The following is a 25,754-nucleotide window of genomic DNA, read 5'->3' as shown; positions in this document are numbered from 1 at the left end:
TCTTGAATATATTTATGTCGAAACCACTATGATACTAATCTCCAAAAAAAAATTAAAATGAAAATTGGTACCTATTTTCTGTTTCGGATACAGCTACTATTGCGGTGATTTCCAGATTGGGGTAGATTCGCTTTTTCACTCCGGTTATATCGATACACGAACAACACTTATTCCTATGGCAACGTGTTGTACAAACAACGTAAGCATACTGGTAAACATTGAGAATGTAGATATATTTACCGTCTCGCTCTGGAAAGCAAGTGAACTACATGTTTAGAATAAATGTATCTAGTTATCCACAATAATCCAGGAAAGAATCTTCTTAATCCTGCCACACAGCCACAGGTTAAATGGACGACTACATGCCCCCGCGTTACCAGTTGTTGGGGCGTATCGGCGAAGGCGTACACGGCGTTGTAGTGAAGGCACGTGATCTTAGCAACGATGACAAGATTGTTGCCATCAAGAAATTGACGCTGCGGACCAAGCACGGATGGATTGCACCGAATGCGATACGGGAGATCAAGGTGCTACAGAATTCGCAGTGCGATAACGTGAGTAAGAATTGAATGTCACTTTCATTGCAAAATATTGGAAATTAATTGAGTAGCAGTAAATCTCCGCAGACACCTCGGAAAAATGCGGTGCACATCGTACCATCTACATCCACTGGATGAATTGTTCAACCTTATGCGTATCTGTCACAAATTTTCAAATTTCTCTATGAAGTTTAAACATTTACAAGAAGTAGCCACTATTCACTCGGTTGAAAAATAGAGTAGAGTGGGGTCAAGTAGGTTAATTTTTTAGCGTGCTCGGGGGATGGTATTTTTGCACCGATTTTGACAAACAAGCGCTCGTTGGAAACATTTGGCAACTTTGTGGCAATAATGGTTTTATGCATGGCTAAATATTTTTCAAGCCAAAACCGATAAGGCGATGGTACATTTTTTCGATGTTTTTAAAATCTGGGGGCACGATAGGTATATATTTGAGGTTGAATAAAACAATGTACACATCTAAAAATCAGCGGTTTAACTTTTATTTGAAGAGACTTAATACTGAAGATTATTTAAAATGTAATAACATAAATAATTAATGCAATCTGTTGACGTCATTCAGGTAAGAAAATGAGGAAGTGGCAAATGATGTGAAAAACTATGAAACCGTGGAAGGAAATATCAAAAAACATGTTTTTTCACCAGTATCGTCTGGTTTTGTACTTGCAAATGACTTCTTCAGTGTCCTCGTTGTCGTCAGATTGTGGAATTGAACTTGTGCATTCCGCTCACATGTTTACTTAGTTGTACAACGACTACGTTTGCGCTTCGGAGCATTTTTTTGGATTTCTTTTCTTTCGCTTTTTCGATCATGTTTTTTCGATTACCTGCCGCAACAACACCTTGAATTACTATATTGCAAACTCACGCGAAATATCTGACGCGCTTTTATTGATTACGAGCACTTTCCTTTCACACGAGCACGTAATGTTTCGAACGGAACCATAAATTGTTTAGAGACTGATCGAATATTGGCGCTTTCTTGAGCAGATGCATTTGCATGTCTTCTTCACTTCGTTTTGTCGTTTTTCAATAATTCAAATTTACATGCCCCCAAGCGCATGTTTCATGTTGATGTCCATATTTTTTCAAAATCAAAAATATCGAAAAACCTACACAATACTCGTGTTCAGCATTAATTTTTACGTAAGAAGAAACTCACTTGATATTTTTTACATTGATTAAATGTGAAAGCTTTCCGTTTGGTACAAGTTTGTACATGAATGACGATTCAACCAAAATATATAACAAAGCGCACACATTTCATACTGTCCATCAACTTTGTTTTATTTTAGATCTTATCGCTGCTGGATATGTACCCAGATCTGTCCGGGATGTCGCTCGTCTTTGAGTATATGCCTCACACATTATACAGTAAAATGAAGGACGAGGAGCATCCTCTCTCCCGGGGCGAAATACGTCGCTACACGGCTATGCTGTTAAACGGACTGAAATATTTACACAGCATAAAAATCATGCATCGGGACATAAAACCAGCGAATTTGTTGATTGACAAGCACGATGTCCTAAAAATAGCTGACTTCGGTCTCGCCCGGCTCTATAACGACCAAGACCCGGTAAAGGTATACTCGCCGCAGGTGGCCACGCGGTGGTACCGGGCACCGGAGATCCTCTGGGGATGCCAAATGTACGGGCCCTCTATAGACATGTGGGCCGTCGGGTGTGTTTTCGCTGAAATGCTTCGTGGCGTGCCGCTGTTTGCCGGCGCGACTGACATTGAACAGCTTGCCCTTGTTGTTCGCACACTCGGCACACCAAACTTGAAGGACTGGCCTGAGGTGCGGAGTCTGCCGGATTACAACAAAATTCGATTTCCCAACGCTAAAGGCGAACGTTGGGAGGATATATTCCCCAGTTTTACTACTCAGAACGAAATTGGATTGATGGACAGCCTCGTGACGTACAATCCTAGCAGCAGGCTAACGGCAGATGAGGTGAGTTTGTACTGTTTCTATAATAGAAGTGGGTAATAGGAGGGACATAAACGCGCAGGGACGTGATTGATATTAACAACATCCGGAAATTTAACAAGGACAAATCAGAACTCGGGACAATAAAATCTGAAACACTTATGGGAAACGATTGATACATTAGCATGTGCATGTAGCACCTATTTTCAGATTTTAGTAATTTTTATGGTGAGCTATCAAGTCAATTTATAAACTATTCAGTGTTATGTAGCACATAAGATATCAATAATAATGTGTAAACGAAAGAATGTTTTCGAAAATGAATTGTGCACATAAAATAGATCGTTTAAAATACCATAACGAACAATAAATAACATTATTTAATAAATTTGAATTGGTCATTTTAGAATTAAACCGGATCCAGCTTGAAACTAAAAATATGAAGTTAGTGCAAGTTCTGCAGTGTTATATTTTACATAGGAGTTTCAATGTGGAACTAGAACTGAAACAAATACATTCACAGTATAGCATTCTGTTTTCTCATTTCGAACAATTTTGTATCAAAATTTAAATTGGTGTACCGTTAAGTCATTAGTCTCCATGCGTTTAAGCGGATTTCGCGTGACTTCAAGCCTTGTTTTTATCGAAATGATAACCGCTTTCATAGTCAACGTAAAAATATTTCCACAATACGTCACAATTTAGAAATACTATTAAACTATTAGCAACAAAACGAAAATAAGGTGTTGAGGGCATTTGTTTGGAACAGGTCATAGTCACCAGTTACCGTTCCATGCCATCATTAACTGTACATGAAGGGATCCATTACCCGTGTATTTAAAATTTTGATTCAACTTTATTTAGAATTTTCAGTAAAACGATAAAATGGTAGGATTTGTGGGTTTTAGGTAACTAGGTCCATAAATTTCGTGGTTTTGCAACTGCACGGTGAATGGATAACGCACGACGATTGGCGACTTGACGGTACACCGCCGTTCTATTTGTTGCTTAATTTCAAATACATAGAGCAGTACAGATACACAGACTGGATAAACGGGGGCAAAATAATTTTAAGTCGAGTAAGACATGGCATGGTTTGAATTTTAAACTAAAAAGAACACCCGCTTAACCTGCTGCTGGGTAGACTAAGTTTCAGTTTTAAAATTTTCCGTGAAGAAGCGAAAAACTTCAATCTGAAAATGAATCTCTCTAGAACGTGTCATTAAGTCGTTACTCGACTCGAAATAATTTTCCACAATCTATTGAACCTGAGTGTATGTTCTGAGTACTCTTTATATATTCAAAACACAGTTTTAAATGTGTTTCAAATGAAGCAATAATGAGAACAGCAGTATATAAAAATTTTAGTTCGAGACAAAACTGTCCGAAATAATAAATCAGAACGCTCTGCTGGAGATGTGATTGTTTTCATACCAATTATAACTCCTGGGGGGTGTGGGGTCATGCAATGCTACGTAGCTTTTTTAAACGGGAATAGGAGTTGACCTGATGTCACGGCCATCTTACCCGTTTCATCTAACATCTTTTTTTTATTTTTCAAAAATTTTACGGGAACAAGAGTGGGGGGTGTGTTACCGTCAAGCTACGTAATTACCAGGGGGTATTTAGGAGTTTGTGACGAAATGCTACGATGGGGGAGGGGGGTGTTAAAAATCACTCAAAAAATGCTACGTCATTTATGGATTATCCCTCAGTGCTTTCTCGAGGTCATACGGCATTACTTTTGAATTAACTACCAAGAATTGCTTCAGATTAGCTTCGCAACGTTTTAAAAACAAACCCAAACTTAAACTGCTCTAACATAACTCAATCCAAATCTCCAACAAACACACCGTCAACCCACCCGCACACACAAGCATACAATTAAAAATAATTTATCCCAATTCCCAAACAAACAAGCAGCACATATATGTCGCATCCTGCAGTGTTGAACTCAGTCCAAACCCACCCTACAAACCTACCCTTCCCTCCCAAATTGCTAATCATTGTGTGTACACGTCTCGGACCTATCGCATTTCTAGTAAGCGCAAAGTTTCAACTTGCGCAGCGCATAATAAACTTTGCACACAACAAGGAAACGGCTGCATGTTGTACACGGTTTAACTGTGTGCGGGTTGCAGAAATGCCATAGCATTTACCGCTTGTTCTACTGTCTGGACGATATAGTCACGATGTTGCTCGTTTGGACTGCAAGCATCGACTGTCTCAAACAGACACGCGGTACCTCTATTTATTACCTCGTGGTATTTGTTTGAGTCGCTACGTACTCCCTATTGACGGCTATGCCCGGAATAGATTGAATTATGTATGGGAGCTTTCAATTTTTTCGATATCTATTCATTTTTACGAGTTTTCGATAGTGTAGGGGAGCCCGGGGCTAGTTGGCGGTTGGGGTAAGTTGGCGTAATCCCCTTTTCTCCGTTTCTATTAGACATAAAGCGCTCTCTCTCGTTGTGAACCTCGTAATGTGAAACGCATTATCCAATGTGTTTTTGTTGTTAATCATTTTGTTTTGTAGAAGCTGTGGGTGATATTGTGTTTTTGAACATACTTTGTAAATTTTCTTAATTTTAAACATTTTGTGTTATTTAAGGTGGTTTTTCAATATATTCCCCGAATGATTATATTTTTCGATAGTGCGTGAAAAGAGCTTTCAGTATCCGTATATATATATATATATATATATATATATATATATATATATATATATATATATATATATATATATATATATATATATATATATATATATATATATATATATATATATATATATATATATATATATATATATATATATATATATATATATATATATATATATATATATATATATATATATATATATATATATATATATATATATATATATATATATATATATATATATATATATATATATTACACCTATCCATACACAAAAGTATTTTTTAATCCTTTTTTTTATAAAAAGTGCGGTTGGGGTAAGTTGGCGGTGACGCACACGGGGCAAGTTGGCGGTACTATTTACAGTGCAAAAATAGTCATCAAATATTTTCATTTCTCGAATTCACTCAAAAGTAAGAGAAACTTTTTCTTGTGTCTCTCATCAATGCACGGGACAATTATTTCGACCAACCCCGGGGCTGGGGTAAGTTGGCGGCTTTTCCGCGTCACATATTTTTTTCTCTAGAAATAAAGACAACGTATGAAACATTTTCATAAAATTCAGAGATGTTGCCAACAGTCTGCCATTTCATGCAACGTGTTCTATTTTGCAAGATCTATCAAAATCAAAGCGGTAAAAATGAAAACTGAAAACACCGCCAACTAGCCCCGGTCTCCCCTACTATTGAAATACAAAAACTATATAGCAATTCCAGTTAATTCCGAATTGTTTGGTAGTAAAAAGACAGAAATCCATCCATAAATAACAGTGATGTTAGCGTTCAAAATAGTGACGCGAAAACTTGACAACGTTTGATTTCAGATTTAGGAGCCGAAAACGCCAAAAACGTGAATTCACTAGAAGCCAAACCATTGAATATACTCACAGGGTGTCTTTGGAGAAATTGTTCGTAGGAATATTTCCCACAATTCCATAAAAATTCAAATTAGGTACGGCTGACTATGATCGAGCTCAAAAAATTAACTTTTTATACTAACGAGGTAGAAGTTTGTGTCTTCGACAAAGTTTTAGAAATGCTCGTTTTAAATAATTTTGTTGATGAACTTAAACTTGTAGGACTAAGGTTATCGATTTATAAAGCGTTTTCTATGACATTCCGCTTATAATTATTTTTTAAATACCTATATCTTTTTTTGGTGTGACTTTTTGTGCAAACAATGTTTCAGACAAATGTGGAGGCATTAAAACCACATAATATTTTTGAAGACTGTATGTAATTCAATTCGTTTCAAATTTTTTTTTAAAATTTTTATGTCAACTTCAACTACGTATAAGAAAGAAATGTGCAAACCAAAATGCACGAGCAGGCACTTTTTTCAATGTCTAAACTATGCATAATAAAGGTACGGAGTTTTGATCCATGGCACTCAGAACCCTATGAATAGGACAGGCTAACTTTTTCATATTTGTTGTCTTTTCCGTAAAAAAATCAGCAATTTTTTCTAATTTTAGGGGGATGCCATAGAAAACGTTTTATAAATGGATAACCCTTAGGCCTACCAGTTCAGGTTCTTCGAAAAAATTCTTTATTAAGAGTTTTGGTAACAATTTTTGACTAGTGGTCTATCCCCTGCATGCTCGTTCATATGTCAGTGGCGCCATCATCGCAAATGCGACCACAGTCCGAATTGTAAATATATTTAAAATTACCGTTAAAGCGGACGAATCATTGTTTTCGAGTGCTATGTCTGTTGGTCTGTGATATAACTTGGTGGAGAGCTGAATACGTGCTCCCATAGTTAGTGTTTCTTAAGCAAAAAAGTCCGAAGATTCTATAGGACATAGCCGGATTTTTTTCCTAATCTTTCGTTTTAGATTTATGGTGTCTTTGGCAAAATTATTGGGTAACATCTAGCACTTCATTTGATCATTTCATATTAGTTCGGAATTCAGTTGCTAGGGCGGTGCTGTTATCAACTTTTTAATGGAATGAGATAGAAAGATGGTGCTTACAGCAGAGTTGTATATCAGGTAATTATAAGTATATCTTCTGAAGACACCAAATTTATAGGTCTTACAGGTTTTGAAATATCGCGCATTTTTGAAAACACAATCTGTAAGTAAATGTTCTAACTAAAACCTTCTCTGTCTCAAAACGTACAGGACCTACAATGATTGCATCTTCAGAAGATATGTTTAAAATGATAGCACCTACAACTTTCTCGAAGACACCACATTTCTTCATTAAAAAGTTGATAACAGCGCCGCCCTAGCGACTGAATTCCGAACTAGTGTTATTCAACCAAATAAAACGCTAAGTGCCATACAGCAACTTTTCCGAAGACACCATAACTCTATAACGAAAGATAATAATTGATTTTACGATTTTTCTCATATAAAGAAAGGCTATGCAATCACTCCAAAAATCGATTTTCTAACAGAGGCCCGGAGGGCCGAGTGTTATATCCCATTCGATTCAGTTCGTTGAGATCGCAAAATATCTGTGGGTGTGTATGTATGTGTGTATGTGTGGCTGTATGTATGTGTGTGTCAAATAATGTCACTCAATTTTCTCAGAGATGGCTGAACCGATCTGCACAAACTCAGTTTCAAATGAACGGTATAACGCTCCTATAAGACGCTATTTTAGTTGATCAAACTTCCGGTTCCGGAGTTACGGGTTGAAAAGTGTGGTCACACAGCAAATTCCATGTAAACTGGTACCCCTATGATGTCCGAATGATGTAATACATATTCAAATACGTTCAACATTATTTGGATTTTCGGGTCTAGATCACTAATGACCAATTAAAGTAGTTTTGACCACATTGCTCACCTATGACGGTTCTTGATGCCCCCTGGGAACTAGTCAAGTTTCCGAGCTAATGTCACGCCTGTTTTCCAGCAAACTCTCAACCGATGTTTACAAACTTGATTTCAAATGAAAGATATAATACTCCCATTGACTGCTATTGAATTTCATTCAGTTCTGACTTTTAGTTCCGGAGTTACAGGTTGGTTATTACGGTCTCATAGGACTTTCTCATATAAACCGGAACAATCGCAATACCTCATAGGATTAAAATCTATTAAAATGAACATCAAATTAATTCGATTCGCAGGCCTAGATCACTGATGGCGAATCAAATATTATTGGAATGTATTGTCCACTATCGATAATTCCGGAAGTTCCAGGGTTCCGGGCAAATTCCAAATCTAAAGCCACATCACTGGTGATGACTAAACCAAATTTCACTAACCTAGTCTCAAATGAAGTTCGGTGTTGAATCCTCCATCTACCCCTCCACCTCCTACCTATCAACCTCCCCCCCCCCCTCTCTCACCCCCCACCCTGTCAGGCCAACCTCCCATATGCATTCTATTCAACCACCTCGTACACTATAATAAGTCAGATGATTCACGACGCATCCTCCCCCTCCCACTAATTATATCGCTTCCCTTCTCCACCATAAAGTTAACCACCTTATATAGTTTAATCAGCGTGAGTTCAATCACGCTGATTGAGGTATATAAATACTATATTTTTGTTTGTTTCAAGTGTGTTTGTATCGACAATTTGCTTATCAGGTTCGTGACAGGCGTGCACTTATATATGCGTATTAGTATTTTACAACGTCATTTAGAAAGATATTTATTGTGTTCACTATAACTGCTTAAAAAGCATGTTTTTGAAGAAATTGGATTTTTTTTCTTTTATTAATTCCTTGTTGTTTAGTTTTAAACGTATAACTACTCTTTTGATTCATATATTGAACCATTTGAAAAATTATTTTGATAAAAACAGATGATCGAATGCAGTCGAGCACGTTCGAGCTTGCACATTTTTGGGTGATGCCAGTTTAACATGCTTGTTCTTCTAGTTGCCAGTTTTGCGGTCTTTACATCCGCGAGTCTATTACTATGAGTGTTTATATTTCGCATTAGGTGATGTACACTGATAAAATTCGCTATATTGAATCTATTGATTTCACACATGATTTTTTGCAATTTGTATTAGCACACACAAAAATATCATGTGAAAACTATTGAAATTAATGTGGCGTACATCAAAATTATAATAGATTTTTTTTCATAGCTGAATTGACATCAAATGTATGTGCGTGATTAATATAATTTATATTTTAGCACATTTTTGAACATATGCATATCATATGTGTGGAATACATGAAATATAAGTTTGGATTTTAGCGATGTGCACAACAAGAAACCGCACCACGTCTAATTGGAACGGAGAAAAAGGGATTCTGCCAACTTATCCCAACCGACAAGTTTGACCGCAAAGATACTCAATGATGTGGGGGGAAAATTTTGACACAATTGTTATTGACGTTAGATTGCCAAATGAGTGGGGTGACATTATGAATAGGTTAAAAATGGGCCCGATACGCTAGATACGCTCTAAAGCTAAACACAAACATCGACGCTCGATGTTTTTGTACACTATAACTTTATTCGTTCCAACTATTAATAGAATCAATGCAATAAATAATCAATTAATATTTAATTACAGGCAATGCACCATCCATATTTTACTGCAGGAGATGAGAGCTAAGAACCGAACGGAGCTCCATTATGTTATGATAACTAAATACAACTCTTCGCCCTTCATGCGATTTCAGGTCTGCTCGGAAATAGAAGAAGCTTTTTGTAATGGTGGGCATCAATTCTTCTAATAAAGCACTCAACGGAAGAAGAGCAAAATTTTAATGTTGCAATTTTTGTACGAGAAGGAAAAACACTACCGTAATGAAAAATAAATACTTATATTATACACAGGCGGTTATCAATGCGAAAGAATCTCGGAAGGGTTGGGTAACTAGTAACAGTTTGCTGATACAGCTTGCAACAGCTGAGCCATCCTTTTTGTACTTTAGTGTACTTGAGAAAGGGTGCCTTCCAAAATGTGCCTTTTAAAGGCCCCATTATCATTTTATAGGCTGAATCATTTTCATCATCACTATCAAGGGTACCTGTTCTTTAATTCATATTAGTCCATTAGTACGCCGCTTCGTAAGCGCAATCCATCGAATGAAGACCGAGTAATCAATGGAATAATGTGGCACCCAGATAAATGCGATGAATAAAGGATCATTTACCCTACGCGTCTAGCCGAATAATTGTAGAAAGGGAGGTTCCCTGCCTTGCTTCAAAGTGTGCCGAATCTGAAAACAAATTGAAAAGGTAATAATAAATCATATTAAATTTAATGGGCTTAGGATTTTTGCTTCTACTTTCCCTATAAATTAGGAATTTGAAGCGCATTGAGTATTGGAAATATACGTGAATGTTTCTTGTTTCAGGATATATTTCATTGTTTATGTTTGTCGAGCAAGTACACTTGTTCCATGACTTGTTCCTTGCCGCCATTTAATTCCCTGGCTCAATTGCATAAAAAATGACGTAATGTTATACATTAGAGGATGATTACAAGCGCACTTATGTTTAGAGAATAATTGAAACGTGACTCAACAGTTATGATAGATTTGAAAATGTGGATTTGAACTCAAGTCAATAAACTTTTTATGGAATTGCCGAATCATTATATAAGGTTTGGTTGTTTTATGATTTATAATTTTTCATACATAGAAGTTAGCTGTTCAGCAATTAATCCGTGCTTCCAATGAATTAAGACATGTAAATAATTTTTCATATTATTTAAGGTTTACATTGAGGAGGTTGAAATTACCTTTAATTTGATATCAATATTATTAAAATCGATCAAGCTGTTCTCTTGCAGTCCGGGACGACAATTGCAAAAAACATGTCAACCTTTCGCGTTAATTTTCTTTTATTTTCAAACGAAAGATACATTTAAACAAGAAAAACGCTTTTAATCCACTTAACAGTGTGATGAGACATTTCTTATAACTCTTATCACTCTCTTCGGATATTATATCGTTTGAGAACATTTAGAACTTGATGCTTCGCGATGTTTTTGATAACACATACTACATGGGATAGTGGCAGGACTCAGAGAATCGCTCAAATCAGCATAGGACAGCATCAGTGCTAGAAATCTCAAACCAAATCCATGGGAAAGCGAAAAAATGCCCCATAAAATAGACATACAAACGAATTATTGCTAATGCTCTGTTAATAAAATATCTAAATTCCTCAATCAATGCATTGTGGTGGGAAAACTGAATTTTCCTAAAGGGGTTATGTATATTGTACTGAGCCAAATCGAATTTTTCTTTGAATCGATTTGAAGTTTATACTTTACTCAAATTTCTAACGCGACTGAGAACTAAGAAATCAACGCTTTTTCTTGAAAAAAGCGATACTAGCAGTGATACCATTCAAAGAAAATCAACAGTGAATATTTCCAGACTTGGTTTTATTTCCTATTTAAGAACTATTGTGTTTTTACATCCTAGATTGCATGATTCAGTGATCGAAACCTAAAACTTCATGAAGTATTTGAAATTATTAAATTAAAATTTGTGTTTGCTATTGAAATTGACAAAATGATAGTATCGCCCCTTTGGCGATTGTTTACTTTTTCGGTCCCACCTATGAGCATTGAAGTATCGCCCTTACGTTTTTTTTACAATACCAATTTTACAATTGGTGGGGGTTTGGTGAAAATCGATCTTACTGTCCAAACGGCATAATTCCGAAGCCGTAATTTTTGAAGTCTTAAAATTATGCAGAATTAATTTTTCAGAAAATAGTAACAGAGTTCGTGTCTTTAGCGAATTTGTTGAGACTTTATTGTAGTCATGAATATTAACCTGAGAAAATTCACCATAAATACTTCTTGGATGGTATACCGTCAAAATTATTTTATCAAATGATACGCTGTTTAACGTTTGTAAAACTCATCGAAGATACTAAACCTCCGAAATTGGCGGTTTCAAAATGATGTTATCTTGACCTTAAATTACTGTTTTTGAACATTTGACCTATACATATAATTGGTCATACAACAAAAATCAAATGCTCATCAAAATCGATCAGGACCTGCTAGAGTCGAATGGAAATCGTCATTTTTCATAAATTTCTCTCTACATTCGGAAAGTGTTATCCTCGTTATTAATCATATTACGTTTTCGTCTCAACTCGACGCATTCCCAAAATAAAAACCTGTTTTAATCCACCTAGTGGTGCAATTGTGCTTGTCTCATTTGTCCAGACTACGATTCCATGGCTGGTTACGTTCAATACAATGGTGGAAATGAATATTACATGTTCAGTACGATTTGCACATACATACAATGGATCGACAGCCACGATCTTGAGATATTATGTGATACTGAAACATCGCTTAAAACTAGCGGCGGATCATGGAGAAAGATCCGGGAGGTCCGGGTCCTGCCGAAAATTTACAACTTGTTAAGAAATTTTAAACTAGTTTTAATTTTAAAGTAGCAACCCCTCACTGCATACTCCCTCCGGGCCGGTATGATTGACGATTTTCAGAGTGATTGCATAACCTTTCTATATGAGAAAGGCAAAAATGTACCAAAGTCCAAAAAAGTCAATTTTTGTCAAACATTATTTTTTTCGAGTTTACATCAAATCTCAATGTTTTATGCATTATAAAGTCATTTGGCATCAAAAATACAAATTTGATTTTGAAAATTTTTCATTTCATTTGTGAAAATCGATCCTACCATCTCTGATTAACAGAGGTCACATTTTTTCCACATACACACATACACATACATACATACACAAACAGACATTTTCCTATCTCGACGAACTCAGTCGATTGGCATATGACACTCGGCCCTCCCGGTCGGGATTAGATTGACGAATTTTAGAGTGAATGAGAAAGGCAAAAACATTTTTAGCAAATGTTGAAAGTTATGCATTTTTTGGTGAGCAGTTCTATGTTTCATAGACATTAAATCAATTTTAACTTCGCTTCCTATTAAATAAAGACCCTTATTACAGTACATCTCTACAAAAACTCGATTTGAAAATAAATCTGAGGATTATGATTGATTACAGAACTCTGGAATTTTCTATTGGAATGTTTTCAGGCAGGAATTTGATATTGATACTATTAGACAACTGTGAAATCAAGACCAATAGATCAGTTACATATCAGGACCCCATTTTGACAATTTATCAAAAGTCCTCATGATGTTTACAACAACAGGTTATCAAGCTACGGATCAGATAATTGTTATTGTAATATTGAATTAAATCAGTCAGCATCAATAAATTATCAACTTCAATCCAATATTTATTTGGGTGATGCGAGGGGGGGGGGGGGTTGTATGGTGTTAAACCCCAAAACCTTCTGTTGGCTACGCCGTTGCATGGAGTTTTTTATTTCGCTTCTCATTTTTCGATATGTTTCAGATCGATCCGATTGTTATAAGTTAGAAAAATTGCAGTCAGAAGATTCGCACAAATGAACATTTTTGCACAGATAAGTTATCAAGTTCCTTCCAGACAACTTGGAAGTGTTCGGTGATTATTTCTAGCGGTTATAGATAGAAAAATGAAATACAAAATTCGTTTTATCGAAATAATGTTTGGCTTATTTCAATGGATTATTACTATATTGAACAATAAATAGGCGACAAAGAGTAATCCACAAACAACAAGCCATAACTTTTAAAGTATTCAAAATAGATATTTGAAGTCTTCACTAAAGTTATTCACAAAAGTAAGAGCTACAAATTTGCTGAAGGCATAATTTCGATATAATCACTTCCAAGAAAATTTGTGAAAATATCTCACTCATAGGAGGATTAATCTGCAAAAGCACAACACCAAAAGAAAGGGCATATTGCCTCCATTATATTCTCCGAAGATACTATTGACCTAAAATAAGCCGTTTTGGCGTTAATAATAGATTACATGTTTTTGGTCATATTTCTGGCAATGGGAAATGATAAAAATCTTTCGTCCGCATTTAATGTTAAATATCTCTTTTGATAATAGTCCGATTTCAACAATTTATAGCTTGTTCGAAAGGTATTCGTTAAAGCTGTCTAAAAATATATAAATTGTTAATCTATATTGTCAATTTCGACAGATAATTCAAAAAAACTGCAAAAAACGCCATTTTTACGCATTCAAGCATTCATATCTTGGAAACTAAACATCAGAATCAAAACCAAATTAATAGCGTTCGTACTGTTTTTTAGTTCTTTCATTTAAAGTTGGTTTGGATAAGATCGATTAAGCCATTGCTGAGAAATACGAATGAGAATTTGTTCGTTACATACACACACAGACACACACACACACACACACAGACATTGTCCCAAATCGTCGAGCTGAGTCGATTGGTATATAAGACTCGGCCCTCCGGGCCTCCGAAAAAATCTTGAAAGTTTGAGCGAATTCTATACATTTCTTTTATAAGAAATGTAAAAATGTATGCTTGGAAACATTGTAAACAAAGTTTACTGCTTTTTTTCTAGATTCCTAATTTCCTTTAAAATGCATCTCACCGATTGTTTCTAGACCAAATTAAGCCGATGATATGAATAAAAGTTAAAAATTGATGCATTATTTGTATAGAAAATTTTCCATCCACAATTATGACATGTCATACAAATTTTGTCATGAACACACGCGTAACTAAAGAAAAAGCGCTCCCAATGCTCTAGAGGTTTTGTCTTTTTCATTTTCGTATGCGTATTACCTTAAATTAATTTTGTTCTCTGGCGCCACCATATGGCAGAATTTTGCATTTTTTAAATGAGAAAAGAAAGTATTTTTTGCTACTCTACAACTTTGTAGAACATCAAAATATTCCCTTTAAATTGCTTGGCTCACTACCTCCACCAAAGTCCTTTTATTCCTCCATAACTCTGTGGAACATCATAACTTTCTATCTTTTATCGTTTCAGAGATAAATGAGTTTTTCTTAAATTTGCTCCACCTATACACGTGGTTCACATACATGAGATACTCCGCTACGCCTTTTGCGAATGTTAAGCAGCAGTATCCAACTTTAAAGTTTAATAACTCTTTAACGGTTAGTTGGATTATCTTGCAGTCTTCGACAAACCCGTTGGGCATATCTTCAAAAGCTTAACTCCTTCCTAGTCCATGTTCGAATGTTTACAGTGATCCCTAGCGGTAATTTTGTGAACTGCGAGTGTTTCCCCATACATTTTGGCCCAAAATCTCATACAAACTTTTAGCTCTTTAGGAGAGGGGTTACGGTTAACCGATTTCGCTCAATTTTGCACAGTGTCATTTCTTCAGGATTTGGAGCGATGCTAGAGGGTGTAGATTATTGATTTCAAAAATGGTCGTTTTATTGTTACCTTCCCTAGTAACAATTGAGGTTTTATGGTAGTTTTAGAGCCACTGATAAAACTTCGGTTGCACTTGTGGCGTGCTATAAAACTTCAATTGTTACTTAGGTTACCATTACAGTACCTTGTATCAAAGACATTGTGCCTACCTTTATATTAGATACTACCTGCAAATAAACATACATTGATTCATTCGTAGCCATCTTACCCCGAGTTATTGTTACTAATACAAAAATAATGTTTTTACTGTGTCAACGTATAATCGTACTACTTGCCGAGCAAAGTCAAACATACAAATCACAGAAATTTTTTTGATGTAATCTTATGAAATCCTAATTTGCTTTTAGGTTATGAATGTCAAATAAGAAATCCAATTTTGTCCTGATTTTGCTGATCAAATGTCTTTAGCAAAACATCAAATTGAAATGGATAATCGACAGCAACCTAAGTAATCTGCAGCATCACAACATCAAGATTAGTTTTCAAATCCGCTTAATTTTGTGGTCAAATTATAACAGCGAAAAATTTCATTTCGCAAAGTGTACACTAGTTTACGATCAACAATGTTGCTAAACTGAGAAGCATCACGAAGGTCATTTACCAAACAAATGCCAAAGTAAGTGGACATTTGGTTAAGGTCCCCTGACGGCCTACTCGGTCGAAGCCAGCTTTAAGGTGTAGATATGTGGAAGCCAGGAAACGCACGCTTGTTGCTAGGCACCGACGCGCTTGTTTAAATTGAGAAAAAATGGAATTCAAAGTGAAAATTCAAACGCACAAATGAGAGTTTTCGGACATTTTCCCTCGATCATCTGTACATTGCCAGAAAATTTGAAGTTTTGTTAATAAACGATTAAAATTTCGCGAGTGTTTGTGCAGTGATGTGGGATTAAAGTGCATTTGAAAAAGTGCACTGAAAATGAGAAGAAGAAAAATAAGAGTGTTTCGAAAAGAAACCCCAAGTGAAGAGGGGTGATATTTTCGCACAAAATAAGCGCTACAGATGGAATTCCGTCAAAAACTCGGGTTGGCTGTATAAGAAAATGTTCTAGCTTCCTCAAGTAGCAGTTTCGTGGTACACACGCAAGGTTAGTGTATTGAAAAAACGTATTTTTTTTTATTTTCTAATGCCAGATAGATGGTTAGGCAGGGGAGAGGGGTGTGTGCGGCGTAGGAGCTATGTTGTGGCTCGCTTGTATAATGTTCTTAAATTTGTATCCTTTGCATTTCACCGTTTTAGGCAAATTACTCGTTCCACGAAATGCAGATGCTCGTGAAATTAACAAAATTTGAGCTCATCCATCGAGCTTCCATATTAGAATTGGTATTTTCAGAAAAAAAACACTAAAGAAGAATTAAGAGAACAACTAACACAATACCAAGTAATTTGTTGTTGTTTCTCAGTCGTAGGCCAAATGGTTGACCATTTCAATTTTGAGCTGTTTACCGAAAATTTTTGAAAGCCTCGTTCACGATTTGCTGTACCCGAAGGTTTACCATATCATTTCCGAGTGGCAGCATGGATTTGTGAAAAAATGTTCGACGAGTACTAATCTTATGGCGTACGTTTCGTCATTTAATAGCGCGCTTGGAAAGCCTCAGCAGGTTGATGCCGTTTATGTTGACTTTGCAAAAGCGTTCGATAGGGTGCCTCATTTGTTAATCGTGGCCAAATTTGAGTGAATGGGACCTCCTGAGTGGCTGACACGGTGGATAATATCATACCTCACCGAGCGTAGTGCATTTGTGCGCATAGATGACGAGTACTGATACACAACCATGCACTGCTATGCCCCATTACGCCCTTGTGATCGGCTCATCCGTACAAAGTGTTTTCTATACTTTTAAAATTTTTTAGATAGCCAATTTTCAAGAAAAAATACTGAAAAACACCAAAAATTTCACTTTTTACTAAGTTTTAATGGCTCTGCCGCTCTTATAATTCAAAATTTGTACAAACTAACTAACCAAACTTCTCCATTTGGATCTCCAGAAAAATAAATAATGCTGAAAAAAATCTAAGACAGTTCAGGACCACTTCACCAGGCATAAAAATTGAAATGTTATCCAAAATCGGCCGATTTTTCAAAAAATCAAAATTCGCCACCAGTAGGAAGCGTTTTAACAATTTCACTCCGAAGAAGAAAGTGGTTCTAATACCCTAACCTTTCATTTACGAAGTGAACCCGATGACTTTTTAATATGATGTCATTTTGGGACACCCTAGTGGTAAGTCTAAGGTTTTGATGGTAGAGTCAGGCCTCTCTGGTGTCTTTAATAGGCACTCAGTGTAGAGTGCACAAAGCAACATAATTAAGAACAGTTCCACCCGTTTTGATTACTTTGATTGTTGGAAGGCAAAGAACAATTTCTTATATTTCTGCATTATTAAGCTACACTGCTGCGGCTGACGTCAAATATTGTCGTATCCATTCGTCTGTTTCTGACTATCAAGATCGCTAGGTACAAGGATGGTAACATAGATGTCGCAATAAAGAGAGGTGGGATCAATTTGAGATTTCTAAGAATTTCAAGGATGTCCGAGTGATGAGAAAGTGACAATCTGGACCAATAACTTAATATTTAACCCCACTTGAATTATAAGCCCATATTCTTGCAAAGACCAAGCTACGCACCTCAGATTATCGCAAGTCAGTACTAAAATCAGATGACATATCACAGTAACTGCTGCGCATCTGTTGTTAATATATATTTCATTTTTTTTTAAATTAGATCTAAATCAGCAAAAGAATCATGTAGTACGAAATGTGAACACCTTATTACAAAAACAGCTCCTGGTTGGAAAGGGGGACGGGCATGTTTTCCCAATTGAGTTCCTATACAAATTTCAAACGCAAAGCGCTACGCTGAGTCATAACAAATCGACCCCAAATTTTGCTGAGTTATTTAGGGCCTCAAAAGAAACCAAACCAAACTTTGTGCTGAATTGATGCGACCAAGTTAACGTTTTTTCATACAACAGTACCCCACCCTAATATATACTGTAATATAATAATAATATAAGTTCGATTCAAAATTTCGATTGCATCTCTTCAGTATATGCAGCCGAATCAGAACATCTCTTTTAACCATTACCAGTTGGTTTGCGTGAACAGGATGTCCTCTTTACTTCATTTGTTGGTCAAGTCTGCTATCGTCTACTGAAGAAATGAAATCAAAGCGTGGATTCAAATTTATTGATTTTTTTCATATGGAAATATCAGATATTTACAGATCAATAACTTTTAAACGATTTAAACGCAAAAAAAAATAATTGTAATGTAAGTATTATTCGTTCGTTGGAATTTTGAAGATACACTAAATTTTACGAAATTTCTCTCCGTGCCATCAGTGTGGATCTCCTATATTGTGGAGAGCCTTTATGAGTTGTGTGTGTGCGCGATTTTCCCCAGCCTGAATCTCGGTCTCTCAGCTCGTCCTGACATGAGAAAATTCACAGTCTACGATTCACTCGGTCCTAGCCAGTGTTGGAGGCAACACGGAATTTCCAATCTCGTGTCGTGGCCCTTTGGATCTGTTCAAACCAGCCAGCCACACCACAGTTCTGGCAGTGGTTTTCTGGGACAGTGAAAATTGTTTTTCCATCGCTTCTGCCAAAGGGAGTGTGGCTTTTTCGTCGTTTAGTTACTAAAGGCTTCATTTGAAGTAAATTGAAGGTCAAATGTGACGAAAAATCATCATTTTGAAAATACTGGAATACGCGTAACCGTATGTGAATAAGGATAATTCTTTCCGGGACTGACTGAAAATTGTTATAGGTGGTGATGTATGTAGCATTGTGCAAGGTGAAAAGGTTCACGTAATATTTTGTGTGGAATAGTTCATGGTTAGTAAAGCACAAAAGCAAAGAAAGGGGGTGTATAATATGGAATCCATGGGTGGGTATCTGAAAATGCTTTATTCGCGACATACGAAAAAAATAGGATAACGAAGGAAAACGCCAGTGTTATGAATACCAGGAAGTTCAATTTTTATGCCTCCCTTTAATTATTGATAAAAAAGGTATTCAGTTCGCCAGCAGCCAGAACGTAGGAAGACTCCTTCGAAAACACCAGCGAGGACGGGGATCAGTGAAAATAGGAGAAGAGAGAAATCTCATCGCTGGGATTCGAGAGCGGTGAAAATTTTCCCAGAGAATGGTTCGGTGGTGTATTGTGTACAGGAAAAACGTATTATGTAGGTGGAATATAACGTGCAAAATGAATGGTTGCACTCTCTTGCTGCTACGATTTGCTTGCGGCGGGAGTAATTCGGGTTTCCGTTTCACTCGCGCCCTTTTATCAATGACAGAATCCTGTTGATGTATGCATAATAGATTGTTAATACAAAATTATGGTATACTTACAACGTACGCGACATGAAGACACACGGCGAATGTTCATTCATCACCTTGAACGTAATTTGTAATCTTCCCGAATTTGAACAGCAGGCTATTGTCGAGCAAGACTGCAAAGATAGGGAGTTGTTGTTTGAGGAAGTTGTGTGTAAAGCGAAAGAAAAGTTCAGATCTCAGAAATTCAGCGTGAACAACTTCGTAGTATCAACTAAATACGAAGAACAGTTTTGAAATGCATTAGCGTGTAGTTGCGACCGATTGTAATTCTAATTAACCACCTTTACACAAACTACGATTGATACAGTCTTGAAACTTGGTCATATTAATTCAATCTATCTTGGTCTTTAGTATTCTGAACATGGAAATGAAGCTAATTTTTTGTATAACTAGTAAAATTGTCAATCTTAGGCTCAACAGCTATATGGTCAATCAAATTATAGTTCGGTACTTTTCACGTTGTTTAGATGATTTGTGATTTTAAAAATACGATCAAATTACTTTTGAATTACTTATGTTGATAAATTCTTTTATACGCAATTCGATACATCGCTTCGAGATCTCCTTTCTATGCTGGGTAGCCATTAAATACGCATCTTTCTACTGTTTGGGGGTCAATCATCTCGCTTTCTTTCGAATTACTGCACACGCTGAAATAATAAATAAAAGTAGGGCAGGTCCACTTACGGCAGTGGTTTTCATTCGGGGGTGAATTTACCCCCAGGGGTAAATTCGACTTTTGTAGAGGGACAAATTTTAACTTGTTATCCTAACATTTCCGTCGGATATTTGCTTTTATATTTATTTCAGTGTGTCAAGAATTGATATGCTTACTGAGAGTACTCAGGAACAGGTCTCTGATTGCAAAATAATGTTTTTTATCCAATCGAATTTTTTTTTTCTGACGCATCATGGTGATCAATATTTGGAAAAAGGTACACGGAACGAAAAAGGTTGAAAACCACTGACTTACGGCTCTAATTAGGCGAATAAGCGTTTAGCGCTCTATTCTTTTCATGACATTCTGAAAAGATCTCTAAATAAGGTGTCAGGAAACTTATGAATTTGGTCAACAAATTGGGTTAAATGCGATACGTAAGTTATCAGTTATGGCACCAAGTGGTCATTATTGTAACCAAGTAGTGCTCCAATGGATGACACTACAATTCCATACTATTTTAGGTAATGAGATTAATTTGCAACCAGTATTTTTTACAATTCTAATTTGATTTACATTTTAACGACATTCAATTAGCTAGAGATTACTGAGTAGGGAAAGTTATGAAAATTTAGAGCTATAGTGCTCAAGTGAGAGCAAGGATGTCGGTTCTCACGGTAAAGAGTTACAAGTTTGTCTTTACCAAGAGACATGTTGGTGGACTTGAATGATTCGTAATTATGCTGCCTAAGCTCTATCCCCATCAACAGAAGACAAAAGTTAAGCCCGTAAGGTATTAAGCCTGTTCTAAGGACCCTACCACTTCTAGTTTTCCGATCTGTATACTTCACATCCTTGCTCTCACTTGAGTACTATGGCTTTAAATTTTCATAACGTTCCCTACTCAGCAATCTCTAGTTAATTGAATGTCGTTAAAAAGTAAAAAAGAAAAATGTGACTACATAGTCGAAATAAAAAAAACTTATTTGATTTAGTTTAATTTGATTCTAATTTGCCTTTTGTATATTTTTTTGCATTTTTCTTATATGCATCGTGCAATGTTCAGTGAAAACAAACAATGAGTTGAAACATTGGAACAAAATCATCAAAGATGTGGGAAATCAACACAATAGAATTCGGTTTGAGAGTTTATAATGGGAGTTTATAGGGACGAGGGTGGGGGCGTTTCTAAGGGTAAGGTTAATAAATTAGGTAAAAAGGCATATTTTGTTCTAAAAATAGTTGTGGCAATAGGAAGAGTATTAGTGTATTAATTCCATTTCTATATAATAGTATCACAATGCTGAAAATAGAGCGAGTGACAGTGAATCTCCGGAGGCCCATCGATAACTTATTGCGCGGTGTGCACCATAACTCAAAATCGAGTGGGCAAATCGCTTTGAAATTTTTCACAGTTGTTCTTCACATCATTCTCCAGGTAACTACGGGAACTTTTTTGCTCGATTTTTAAATTTTTGGTGGACCTTGAAGCCAAAAGTCCGGTTTTTACTATAGAAGAATCGGTTAACATGTTAAGATAAAAATAAAAATTTCATAAAAAACTTCCTGTAGTTACTTGAGCAATGATGTGATCAAGAACTGTGCAAAATTTCAGAACGATTGGTCTAAGAGATTTCGAGCTATGGTGTACATCCTGAAGATTCAATCAATCGCCTAATTTTTAATATTTCGGAGACAACAATCAGAAAAAAAATAGTTTGAATGTGGCTTTATCAGTGGCGGATCTTGGGGGTCTGGACCCCCTCCGAAATTGTTTTGCTTGTTGAGAAATTTTAAATTAGTTCCAATTTTATATTAGTTTCAAACTCAAAATCATTCCAAACAAAATTTGACCAACAAAACTGTTACTCGTTAAATACGGTTACTACATATCACGAATTGTACAATGTTCATTCTAAAATTGAAATTTCAGACCCCTCCCGAATTTTTGTTCTGGATCCGCCCCTGGGCTTTATCGTATGAAAATTGACTGAATAGACTTACAAGACTCTCTGTATCTGTTTTCAGAAAAAAAAAATACTTTTTTACCGAAAAAACCTTACTCCCCTCCTTAATTTCTACACACCTAGAAAAGATAGTGCGAATTTGAGGATCTTTACCCTCACATACGAGCATCAACAATGACATAGTTTCACGTTCGATTTTTATTTTACATGATATTGAAATTCATAAATCAAGTAGGGTGAGTGGGACATTTTGTAGTTTTTTCTGCAGTATCGTCGACACATATCTCGATTTCGAAATACAATTAGAAAAATATTTAGCAACACGTATCAGATGACAGGTAAAACTAATAATTTTGATAATTTGTGGGTTGAAATTTAAATTAAACAGTAATTGCAACCAGAATAACAGTTTTACTGACTGAAGAATGTGCTAATCTGGAATGGAACTAAAAACAATTTTGATTTGGACTATAGTTTCTGCCCTCTTTAAAAGTTTTAACATGTTTCAGATGAAATACTGGTATCCCAAATGGATGAAAAATATATTTGGAAATGATTAAATGGGTTTTAATGCTGAAATTTCTACGAAACATATCGAGAGTATATTCTATCAAAGCATGCCAAAAACAAATTAGAATTTTTTCCCAATTTAGTTTTTTTCAAACCAAAATGCTACCAAAAACAACTCCTCTAGGAGAGAATAGCTGAAACTATTGGTCTCAATCATGATTATTTGTAATGCGATTAACATCAAAAAACCATAATTATACTTGGCATTTTCCGTAGTATTTTCAATCTATTCGAATGAAAATGTACTGGTGTTTGCTCCCATTAGAAATATAAAACTTAAATTTTCGAGCGTTTTATCATAAGCATGCTTGTTTAACAAAGCTCACTCAAGGCAACATAATGTGTCGGAAAAAGAAATAATTTTGTTTCGAAAAATTTGGTGTTTTCGAATTAATTCTAGCTATATGTAATCTTGGGAAATTGTTTAAAATATGCTAAATTTTGCTGTATATGATGGTTTTGGCGCATCATTTTATTTTAATATGCCTGGTAGCATATTTTTCAAATAGTCCTAATCTTGATCCGTTTTTCTATAGTCCCACTTAACATCATTTATCCTACTTTACAATGTCGTCGGTTTTAAACGTTGATAAGTGTAATTTCTTGGCACTGCACGTGAATTTCCCATATAAAACATTTTACCTTTCTCATATAGAAAGGTTATGCAATCACACTCAAAATCGACCAGTTAACAGAAGCCCGAAGGGCCGAAACTCATACCGTTCAACTCAATTCGTTGAGTTCGGCAAATATGTGTGTGCTTATGAGTGTCCATGTGTGTATGTATGTTACCAACAATCGCACATCGGTTACTTGAACATAATCGAACCGATTTTCCAAAACTTAGTCTCAAATGAAAGGCATAGGTTGCTATTGAATTTATTACTGATACGACATCCGGTTCCGGAGTTACTGGATTAGACGTGCGGTAAAGTAAATCCCCATATAAACTGGAACCACCATGATACCTAGATGATGTAAAACTTATTAAAATTAGTGTTAAATTACATAGATTTGCAGGCCAAAAGACACTTTGATCACTATAATACGGAGCTTAATCCTGATGCATCCTAAATATGTAGTTATTATTTTCATTCATGAATAATTGCACAACGAGCTGCCGGCTCTTTAAAAATGTCAGATCGAAAATGATCTGAGATTATCTTCCGATTCCGTAGTTAAACTTCTTCACCAGTTCCAATGACCGACAAATTTGCACCTATTGAATACATCTGATCAGATTTGATACATAGAGATATTAATTTAGTATGTGTAAGAAAATATACAATTTTGAACAATTTCTGTCTTGAGAACAACGATAGGAATACATTTCGATTTTCGGTCTATTTTGTTCGTTTCTGGTTACGTGCGATTTAAATGTAGTATCGTTTTAGGGTGTGTGTGTGGAAACCACGTGATGTATTTGGTTATGCGTCATAATCACTTTACTCGCTCCACTCTCGGTAACACGGGGCAATTTTTATGATTTCAGATGACCAATTTGCCTTTCTCATATAGAAAAGTTATGAAATCGCTCCAAACATCGACTTTTTAACCGAGTTCCGGAGAGTCGACTCAGTTCGACAAGATTGGAAAATGTGTTGTGTATGTGTCTATGTGGCAAATGATATTGCCTCTGTTTTCGAGATATGGCAGGACCGATTTGCACAAACTTACTCTTGAATGAAAGGTACAACCTTTCCATCGCCTGCTATCGATTTCGGTTCATACCACTATCACCACTATCAAAATGATGAAAATTTTTATTAAAATTGGTGTAAATTAAAGATTATATTTTTTTGTTTCAAGTGTTTCACCGTCGACGCGTAGCTCATCAAGTTCGAGGCTGGCGAGCCATTGTGTTTAAGCGCAAAGTGTTCTAAGAATGTAATAGACATTTCCACAACTATATTGAACATAACCTGCCATGGAATCATAGTTTGGATAAATAAGAAAGGCACAATTGCACCACTAGGTGGATTAAAACAGTTTTCTTTATTTATTTTAATTAACGTTACTTTAAATCCCATTGTAAATAATCGTGTCATTTTACGTAATATATTATTTGCAATATGTGAGGAAAATTCAATAAAATATCAAATGAAATAGGAACAATAAAATTTGGTAAAAACCTTACAATGCCAAGCTATGACCATATCTAAGCTGACCAACTCTGACGAAAAAATCCGTATACCATACCGTAAAGAAGCGTAATCGTTCACCACGCTCAGGTAAACAGTTCACAATGCGTACGGATTTTTTCGTCAGAGTTGGTCAGCTTAACCATATCACAGACACGTTCATTTGAAGCGCCAATAGTATAGGCCACTCTGCCGCTCAAATCGCTGCACAGTGGTTCAAAATAGCGTTTTGAGTTACTTAATTCAATGGAGTCAAAATTGTCCATATAAGCGATTTTACCTATTATATTTCAGAATGGCCAGACATAAAGTTAACAAGAGTATATAACATCTGAATGAGTACTTACGGACAAACGGTTCTACCTTAGTTGTATAAACATAAAAAAATTATTCAAAAAATAGTTAGGTCCCCTCCTTAATATAGTTAAAATAGCCTCATTGCCCTACATCGATGTAAATCCAGTTGAAGATTCTTGGTGAAAATAAGGTGGTTGCGTTTTTGGTATTTTAAGGATCGATTTCTTCACCCTCGCTTTAAACCAGGTTCACCAGTATGTTTAAACCTGGCTAAAAGCGCAAAGCGAGGGTGAAAAAATCGGCCCTAAGTGCTTTTGCATATGATCAGGGGCTCAATAAGGGAGATTTCTTTTTCATTTTCCTAAACCTTTGTTAATTTGGCTTAGGAGCCTTT

The 25,754-nt window shown here is 35.9% G+C and overlaps 1 protein-coding gene across 3 annotated transcripts; it reads left to right on the top strand.

Annotated features, from left to right (window-relative positions):
* On the top strand, positions 1-25,126 carry LOC131677755 (cyclin-dependent kinase 20). 3 transcript variants are annotated; one of them, XM_058957780.1, is made up of 4 exons: positions 1-199; positions 346-554; positions 1,856-2,515; positions 24,732-25,126. In XM_058957780.1, exons 2-4 carry the CDS (start codon positions 351-353, stop codon positions 24,750-24,752), a joined length of 885 nt encoding a protein of 294 aa, XP_058813763.1. In that variant the 5' UTR covers positions 1-199; positions 346-350; the 3' UTR covers positions 24,753-25,126. The 3 variants fall into 3 exon arrangements, with proteins under 3 accessions (XP_058813763.1, XP_058813761.1, XP_058813762.1); XM_058957778.1 differs by lacking the exon at positions 24,732-25,126 and adding an exon at positions 9,652-9,877; XM_058957779.1 differs by lacking the exons at positions 1-199; positions 24,732-25,126 and adding an exon at positions 9,652-9,877 and having other exon boundaries at positions 253-554.
* Positions 25,127-25,754: the final 628 nt, after the last annotated feature.

The sequence above is a fragment of the Topomyia yanbarensis genome, chromosome 1 (assembly GCF_030247195.1).
Source record: "Topomyia yanbarensis strain Yona2022 chromosome 1, ASM3024719v1, whole genome shotgun sequence".
NCBI classification, from domain to species: domain Eukaryota; kingdom Metazoa; phylum Arthropoda; class Insecta; order Diptera; family Culicidae; genus Topomyia; species Topomyia yanbarensis.
The sequence above is the reverse complement of the archived record's forward strand: the minus strand, read 5'-3'. Positions and strand labels throughout refer to the sequence as shown.

Coding starts and splice junctions, on each gene's coding strand:
- LOC131677755 (XM_058957778.1), top strand. CDS start 351: ATGGACGACTACATGCCCCCGCGTTACCAGTTGTTGGGGCGTATCGGC. Junction 555..1,855: donor AGAATTCGCAGTGCGATAAC/GTGAGTAAGAAT, acceptor GTTTTATTTTAG/ATCTTATCGCTGCTGGATAT. Junction 2,516..9,651: donor GCAGGCTAACGGCAGATGAG/GTGAGTTTGTAC, acceptor ATTTAATTACAG/GCAATGCACCATCCATATTT.